The sequence below is a fragment of the Argopecten irradians genome, chromosome 1 (genome assembly GCF_041381155.1).
Source record: "Argopecten irradians isolate NY chromosome 1, Ai_NY, whole genome shotgun sequence".
Lineage (NCBI taxonomy): Eukaryota > Metazoa > Mollusca > Bivalvia > Pectinida > Pectinidae > Argopecten > Argopecten irradians.
This window is the reverse complement of record NC_091134.1, coordinates 58,383,796-58,392,768: the sequence shown is the minus strand read 5'-3', so window position 1 is coordinate 58,392,768 and position 8,973 is coordinate 58,383,796. Positions and strand designations below refer to the sequence as shown.

The 8,973-nt window shown below is 34.2% G+C and overlaps 1 protein-coding gene across 3 annotated transcripts; it reads left to right on the top strand.

The window, feature by feature from the left end:
- Positions 1 to 431: 431 nt before the first annotated feature.
- On the top strand, positions 432 to 8,969 carry LOC138335282 (uncharacterized). Of its 3 annotated transcripts, XM_069284310.1 has the most exons (8): positions 432 to 558; positions 884 to 1,081; positions 2,775 to 2,805; positions 5,992 to 6,041; positions 6,259 to 7,093; positions 7,410 to 7,492; positions 8,128 to 8,231; positions 8,589 to 8,969. In XM_069284310.1, the coding sequence occupies exons 5-8, from the start codon at positions 6,267 to 6,269 to the stop codon at positions 8,790 to 8,792; spliced, it is 1,218 nt and encodes a 405-aa protein (XP_069140411.1). In that variant the 5' UTR covers positions 432 to 558; positions 884 to 1,081; positions 2,775 to 2,805; positions 5,992 to 6,041; positions 6,259 to 6,266; the 3' UTR covers positions 8,793 to 8,969. The 3 variants fall into 3 exon arrangements, with proteins under 3 accessions (XP_069140411.1, XP_069140418.1, XP_069140403.1); XM_069284317.1 differs by lacking the exon at positions 2,775 to 2,805; XM_069284302.1 differs by lacking the exons at positions 432 to 558; positions 884 to 1,081 and having other exon boundaries at positions 2,407 to 2,805.
- The last annotated feature ends 4 nt before the right edge of the window (positions 8,970 to 8,973 follow it).

Below are 8,973 nucleotides of genomic sequence, written 5' to 3'. Positions count from 1 at the left end.
GGCCATAAGAGTTGATGTAGACAAACGAAAATAAATCGTATGACAGATCCATAGTTAAGTGCCTTTTACAATCATACATATCTTTAATTGAATTATGCATGTATTTGCCATTTCTATATAATTTTGTATTTAAATTACAGATGCGTTCCATTTCGATGTTCGTTGTTTTTGGTTGTATTGAAGAGGAGTGGCAGAAAACTTGAACCTACAATCGATATTTTCAATTTTCCAAAATTTTCTTCATATTTATGTAAACTATTTTGTAACAAGATTAAGTTGTTCTAGAACCTTGGTCAATCCCTTTTCAGACGATTTCTTAGAATATTTAACTAGTTTTACTATGCACTGGCATGTTTATGCATCAATTTACCTATTAGATATCTATCCGTGTGTTGTTTTTTGTAACAATTTGCATTGAAATAACATCCTATATAATTGTTTGCTTTTAACAAAGCATTTATATGATATTATGTTTATATAAAGTGTTTTACTGTTAATTAGGAATCAGGAAACTATATACAAAACATGACGACACTCAAACTGGCTATATTTGCAGAGGTTTGTATTATCCGCAATGTCATATAAAATGTATGCCTTCTGATAACAAGTTGGTCAATATCATTTAAATTTATTACAAACTTTGACTATAAAAATATACAAGTACCTTTATATTGATTTCGCTGACTTTGGACGATATCTAATATTCCTTACGGCACGTACGAAAATATTTGGGTATGTATTGTATATTTTACTCTTGTAAAATTGACGTTGATTATAGTCGTTTAAGAACAAAACACTAACCTAGGACCAGTACTAATACATTCCTTATTCCTTCATTCACGAAATTATTGACGGTAATATATGTTTTTTTTTTAATTTTCAGGAAGCCGATAGCATAGAAGATATTTTTCGCTATTACCATTACGCGACATAACGCGACCAAGGACCAAATCAATTAAGCAATGAAGGTCCCCACTGCAGCGTCGGTAGCATTGTAGCGACCAAAAGAAGAATATTCCGACGCGTACATTTTGTTTTCCGTTAATGCCAACAGAATATTATCCCTAGTTGGTGAGACAAGGTAATTAGACAAGGCCTAGTGATGGGCGGATTCAGGTAGGTGATAATCCAGTAATTATTAAACTAATATTTGGTTTTAACACTGGATGGAACGTTTATGACTTTGCTGTGGTAATAAAGGAACGTTGAGGGCATTGTTTTAATACTTATGTAGTGACAGGTTGTTGTCTTTGTAGTGATCGTGAAATATTTATATAACATTGTAATAATACTGTCAAGTTCAATGATATCAATGTTTCGCATTGAACCAACTTTTCATGTTTCCTGCCATAAACCAATAAGGTGTCTTTATATTCACACTAAATCCTATGATGGGGTATAAACAAAAGAATTGGCTAATCAAAAATTCTGATTTAGTATGAAAAGAGAATATGATTATACCTAGGCCTATATGAAATGAACAATTCCGAGAATGGCGCGATAACCCGACGCCATCGTCTGATCATAATAGGGACATTGACTTTGAGTATTGATTTGGAAAATATCCCTTTAAATCAATGGAATCGTACATTGAAACGTATTTGAATATCAAGTAGTCTGAAAACCTAATCATAAGCATTGATTAACAAATTTTGGAAACAATGTTTCTTCATACCTCTATAGAATTAAAAATAGTGACATCAAGTGTCACTTAAATATAGTATATAATCTCGTCACCAACATCTACGCTAAGTGCATTGGTACAAAAAATAATAACAGCCCAAAACTGACAAAATCATATTATCGTGCTTGTAATAGAATCACCGTGATGTCAGAATAAGTACCGGTGCATATGTAAAATCACTCAATATTATGTAATTTTTCATAAGCTGCGCAAATGTTAATTTTGATCCTGTGCGATTCTGAATTTAAAAAACATTTATAAATTACAATATGTATGTAATTGTACTTACATAATTATTACTGCTAAACGTTTATATAAAAAAGCATTGTGATAAATATAACTCTAGATTTACTTCAAGATTCAATTTGACAATTCCCATACGTTCCCAAACTACATTTTAGCCACTTAATTCGTAACTCGTACACAAACAACATATATTGAAACGATAGTAATCCATATAACCTATTTAACAGCACATATTTAATCAGAGTAGCAATTTACACCTTACACAACATAATATATTCAACAAAAAGAAATCCTATATCCAACTTTCAGAGAAATTTGACCTTCTGGTAAAATATAATAACCCACTGCCGTTTTATCAGATTTGCCTGAGAAATGTCATATATTGGAGTTTTAAATGAAAGTAATTCACTTCAATTCTTCTACATGATTGGACTTTCTCGATAAGTTTGTACACAGACGGTTCTTTAAATGTTCGAGTCATGTAGTTTTGGGTTTCAAATCGGAGAAGGAAGGTGTCCTTATCTGACTCAAAGTTTATATTCACGTCACGCACCTGCGGGCGACGCCTTTCAATGAAAGTCTTGTATCGCCAACGTTAAGTAGCGGGCCTACGAGATTAGGCATGCGATACCATATATATAAACCAGTCACTCAAACAGATCTCATTCAACCATAGATAAAAAAAATCTACGTAGACGAAATGTTTTCTTTAGAATTAAAGAATAGTTGTTTACCTTAACTCTTTACTTGAAGTATTCGTCGTGTCTGTTATAAACCATTCAGTGCAGAGATATATAGGCCTAATACGAATGGTGTCTATTTACTTTGACATTTGTTGAAACAGGTCTATATGGAATTACGTCGCTAATGAACAGGTAGGTCAAACAATTATACTGTTTTTGGATTAATTGTTTTAAATAATGATATTGTTTGACAAATCAAATTTACGATTGGTCGATTTTACTAAAACTGAACATTTTTGCACAGATGATTCCTTTAGTGTCCTGTTTACATAGTGATAATGAAATAAAATTTTCACTGCATTTTTAGGTATTTATTTAATTATTTAATATGACCCACGTATATCAGGTCAGTATGCTTTAAATAACACATGATTTCCGCAATGTTACAAAGAATGCAGTTGCTCCTTTAGTACAAGAATATAAATGGTATGAACATTCTGCGGTTATATTCTCAATCTATAGTTAAAGTGTCAAAACTAAGTAATCACATCTGTTCTACCAAAGTTAACGTATATACAATTGTCAATACTTTTTGTTCTGCAACTATTCAACTACAATCGTAAAGCATATGGCAGTAATTGCACTAACGACTTGTAACATCCAGTCTAGACTATTCCAATGACATACTTTAATCTGTATATTTCACTATTTCACCTCTACGTACTTTTACATATATTTTCTACAAATCCTACTTGTAATTACATGTGAAATCCTTGTTAGATATCCGTTGTATATTTACAAGTCAATTAATCACGAAAACGTTTACCTTAATTCAAGAGGTTATCTGTTTCCTCACCCCATTAGCGTAAAAACCCTAATTTATCATCCATTGGCACTTGCGTTTTTTAAGAAACGTCGATCTTTTTTGTACCTAAATTGACAAATTATTCCAATGCGTATTGCACTTTTTTCCAACATGTTTTCAGCGTCAAAGAAAGGATGTAATTACCTGGTTATTTATAGTAAATCATTCGCTGAATAGCTGCCACAGATCATAGTACCACCAAACAAAATTTAAAAACATCGCGCGTTAACGTAAATAAGAGAAGTGAAAATATAACCGAATCTAATTAATTTTTGTGTTTATAAAGATTTATACAGAACCGCCGTCGGGACAGGTTTTATATCACCACTAGTCTTACTAGTAATCTACATAACACCTACAGTATTGTCATCTGATCTGTAAGGTACACAACTTTACAGTTATTAATGATAAGGATTTGTGTGAAATTGTAGCTTTGAAAAGTCGTAAAAGAGAAGACAGTAATGAAATAGAACAGATATATAGCCGTAAATACAAGGCGAAGACTAAGGTTAGTCATGTATGATCGTATTGGTATTCGCCGTTCTTGCCATGACAATATTTGGAAATTGATATATATCCAAAAAAACTAAATGAAACTCTTACAACCTCTAAGATCACAGCCTCGAAAATACAAACTGACAAATTTGTTGCAGTCTATTTAGTTTCCATTACCTTCAATACCCTTCTTAACACCCGAGTGACAGTTAAATCCAACAAATACATATAAAATATGAGGCTATGTTGAATACCAAGTATCACACGGCCAAACTGAAATACGTACTGTTGAATGTTCAATAACTACTTTATAAAATGTTGTATCAACTACTCTAGGTATAACACAAATGTCGAATTATCTATGACTTGAAACATGAAATACTCCAGGACCTAGGGGATATACGATTATTTTGCATAACTCAATACCAAAATTACATGTTAAATGAGTAGAACAAGTAATAAGCTATAATGTTCTTGTATAAAAAGTACTTTATGTTACACCTATATCGGATGCCTTTTTCCATTACCCTGTATAAGTTGGTCATGCAAGAATTAAACACCTACGAAGGTATTAATACATCTTTTGTTTTCACTAAATTAGCAAACCCTCAAATCGTATTGTAGCGAACAGATATAGTGTACCTTTATTGTATTATCAGTGGTTTTGATTTACATAGCTTGGAGATAAACGTATCGCTATCCACCATTCGCTTCAAATAGGACAAAGCTGAATCAAACCAACTGTTATCATTTCCAACTCCACGACAAGTATAGTGCAAACTAACTGTGCGTATGAATATTGCAGTAATGTTAAAACATTTATCCTGGCATATATGCCATGAGAAACGACTAAAAGTCATAGCATTTTAATTCTCTTATATTCAACATCCCATTCATATCAATATTACAGATTGTTGGTATAGTAATTACAAGGTAAGTGTAATCCAATATGTTTTCAATATTTCGAATTAGTTTTCCACACAACAGGTCTAATACAGTATTTATATACCAATCCATTCCGATAACGTAATATTGACCAAACTAAATTGGAAAATTCCTCGCATACTCGTACGTCATAAAGCCAACACTGTCGTTGATCTTCTGGAGTATTCGCCCCTTTAAGTGGTATAACCAGTATTGAATCAGTGGGCATCATAAATATCCGATTGTATATCACAGCCAGTATGATAAGTAAAACATCATCAATAATAACGACACACAGAGAAAGGGAGGGGCTTATCTTTGGCATGAGGTCTGCCCATCAACATCAAATACATGTGCAATAAAATGGTATAAATGAAATAAGGAAGAGCTTTAACAACAAGACAGTTGGTCATATTCAACGTGGATTTGGAAATTCAAAATGAACTGGAATATGTAGTTGATAAACCTGAGGATTAATCAATTAAAATGAACAGTAATAACCACCTTTATACAGCACCTCAATACCATACAAAATAACTGGCATTGACTTACGCCACAGTAACTTCGGTCTTTTAGGTTTAAACACTGATACTAGGTAGACAACATGTAACAGTAAGCATACTAAACATGTCAAATGAAATGGTGAATGGGAGATAAGTTTAGAATTAAATATCTAGGAAATGCTGATGTGATCATAGGTTGGAGACAGGGAAATCAATGATTGCCCATCATACCGCTGGTTCCTCTGTGTGTGGAAAAGAATCGATATCTCCTCGGGAAATGTATCTAGGTAGGATCAGGTCAGGTATAGTTTACATAATGCAGTGCATTATCTAACTCCATCTCACTGTCACCTGATTTTCTATTGATTTACTGTTCTTTTAGGGACACAATGGTAAAAACAGTTGTTAATGGGTAGAATGGGGTAATCTGATCGCATATTGGTGTGAAAATCCAGAAATGTCGAATCGGGACAGCCAGGACGATCGAAAACGGTGGACTTTAAATCCCGTAGACATTTAATGGACTGGAAACGGACCACATCAACGCAAGTGACGATGGAATATAACATTGATTTCATGTCTATTTTTCAGTAAATTCTTCTGATCGCTGACGAAATGGTGTAAATGAAACAGTTCCTACGGTGAGTATTTTTTTTCATTCACAAGTGACATTTAAATGTTATAAAGATTAATACAAATGGTATAATACGTAGTATTTTTCACTCATATTGACTTGGAAAAGCTACTGATGTTTTCAACAGTCATTTAAACATAAAACACCATCCAACATATATATTCAACATTGGTATTTAAAACGTTACAGGTCAATAAATGATTTTCTATTGTGTTTATTTGAAGTTAAAACCATGGAAGAGGATGACCGAAATCCCGGTAAAGGGGATATTCTCGATGTCAATACTGACACCCAGCGACACTTCCTGATCACCGAGGTCAGTGGTTTCACTACCTCGACCGAGGCGAGTGTCTTAGAATCTGAAGATTGGACAGAAAGGGACACTCGGTCTGCGGTGGAGTCGGTTGCTGATACTTTAGAGGGTTCAGCAACCACAGGTCAAAATGTTTCTATACAGAGGACGACTCCAAGTGAAGGGTTAGCGGAGAAGTCGGAGTTAGAAAACGGCACCGTGAACACAGGCAATGTCAAAGAAAATGTTGATAGTGGGGGTGTTGCTTTGAGCGATAATAATGTTCAGAAAGAAACACCACCTCCTCCAGTTAAAGAACGTAGCAAGTTAGCCTTGGAATTGGAAAGACTTCAGGAACAGGACGATCTACAAGAAGAGCGTGCAAAGAGAAAGTTCAAAAGAGATGTTAGGAGAACAAAGCGGGCCATGGACAAAGCTCAGAGAGAAAAGGGGGTCGAGCTCTACCCCGACATCAACAAAACTAAGGCAGCCATTAAAAAGGTTCAAACGGACGAGGAAAAGTTTGCATTGTCAAAAGAGAAAGCCAAGTTAGATGCTGAAACAGACAAACTTAAGCATGAAATAGACGATAAATTCGGTATTCTGCTGAGAGAGAAACGACCAGACATTACCTCACTAGCAGAAAATGTGTTTTCTAGGACTCGTGGAGATTCTGAATTCCCTAGTCATATAACAAGAGTGCTTACAAGGTCTGAGATCGAAGATCTGCGGTTGTTGTTCGGCATGTTTGATGTAAAAGGAAAAGGGTAAGTTCATGGGTAAGATGGCCAATACATCGCTAACAAACATTCCACTATCATTGGCGAAACGTCAGAGGCATGTGAGCGTAACGTTTAAATATGTCAAAAGACTAAATTAGTCGGAAAGTTTGCCACACAGAATGATCTTTTGTAAACGTCCACATGTATCATTTTGAATTCCAGTTTATTTTGATTCAGCTACTAGATGACCTACCCTCAAACGTTTCTACAAATGGTTGCTTTTCGCCAAATCTTCACTAAAATAGTCTTTATATAATCTTCACTAAAATAGTCTTTATATCGTTATCCTTAACCCTTATAGATACATCAATGACAAGGATATCAAAAGGATCGTGAAGATGTTGGGGTTCCGTGCTTCTTCCAAAGTCTTTGATGGCATGATCAGTAAGTACACCCACAAATGGTTTACTTCGTACCCGTCGGTGTGCTTGTCCACAGGGCCTTCAACCAAATAAACTTATAACCCCTACAGCATAGCCAATGACTCATTACAATTTTAGCAACGACAATTTTAGATTTATCATAGGCAGTTAACTACAGTTTGTGTTATAGTTGAGCATGACGAGTTATCATTCATAATTTGTAAATAATTAAACAATTAAACATAAACAATTAAAACTCACAGTTTCTGTATGGCAAAAAGTTTTTTAACGTGATGAATGAACTGATAATAGTTTGGGCATTGACAATAACCTGTTACAGTTTTAGCAAGACAATTACGTTTATGCATTAGAAATTAACTGAATTTTTGAATGACAAATAAAGGTAAATGTTTTAGCAGCGCTAATTAACTTTTTACTATTTTTGGATTACCAATACATTGCTAGATTAGACATGGTGAAAAAGCATTTACATTGTGAACATATCCAATAAATGTTTACCATTAGCATTAGGTCTATATATGATTCTGATTTCAGATATTAGCCCTAATTTGCTGCATATGGCATATGTTTCAGTTGTACACTAGTCTTAAGGATACCTATACCATAATGTACAATTTAATTCATATATATTTACAGGAGAACTGGCTGGGGATACAGGCAAAGTGACCTTTACCAACTTCCTGGAATTCATCATTAAAAGTCAAGGGGATGGTCCAGACCCATTTGACGAAATCAAACAGGTAAATGTGATTAATTTGATCAGAGAGAGTAGTGACCATTACCAACATAATAACATAATAACCAACTTAACTTTTGTGTCCGTATACCTAATATGGTTAATTCGGTTAGTTCAGTGATTTGAATAAAATCGTTCCATTTACAAATGTAAAACTCGTTCTATTTACAAATAAAGTCCCTAAACTTTAGTAAAGGTCGTGATTGCAATGCTCTTAATTCCAGTTACCTTAGATCTATAAAGCTTCAGTGCGAATTCAAGTCCAATTCAAATATAACCATTTGTAAAGAGGAACTCGGTTATTGACACTAAGATACAATATGCAAATTCACATGGATTTGAATCTTTGTTATACTTTCAGGCGTTTGAGCTGCTGGACGAGGGCGATAAGGGTTATGTAACATTTGAGGATTTACGTGAGGCTGTTGACGCCAATAAACTGACATTTTCTAACCAGATGTTGAAGGAAATGATGCAGGAGGCGGACAAATCTGGGGACGGCAAATTAACTCTACAGGAATATACTCAGATCATGTTACATACAAGTCGGTTCAAGTTTGCATAACACTTGTTCAAACATCATTTTCATCATTCTGACCAAATGAGTAGTGTCAACAGTGAAAAAGGACTTCAATGACAATGGGTTATGCAATCTGCCAGTAAAGTCAGTAGCTACTGTAATACATGTAGCAGGGTATTTATGGTAAGAGGAAAAGAAATAAATAAAATTATTATTTCTGTCTTCT

Excerpts from the sequence above, each read along its gene's own strand:
- LOC138335282 (XM_069284317.1), top strand. The coding sequence starts at position 6,267 with ATGGAAGAGGATGACCGAAATCCCGGTAAAGGGGATATTCTCGATGTC. Across the intron at positions 7,094-7,409 it reads TTTGATGTAAAAGGAAAAGG|ATACATCAATGACAAGGATA; the intron begins GTAAGTTCATGG and ends TAACCCTTATAG. Across the intron at positions 8,232-8,588 it reads CATTTGACGAAATCAAACAG|GCGTTTGAGCTGCTGGACGA; the intron begins GTAAATGTGATT and ends TTATACTTTCAG.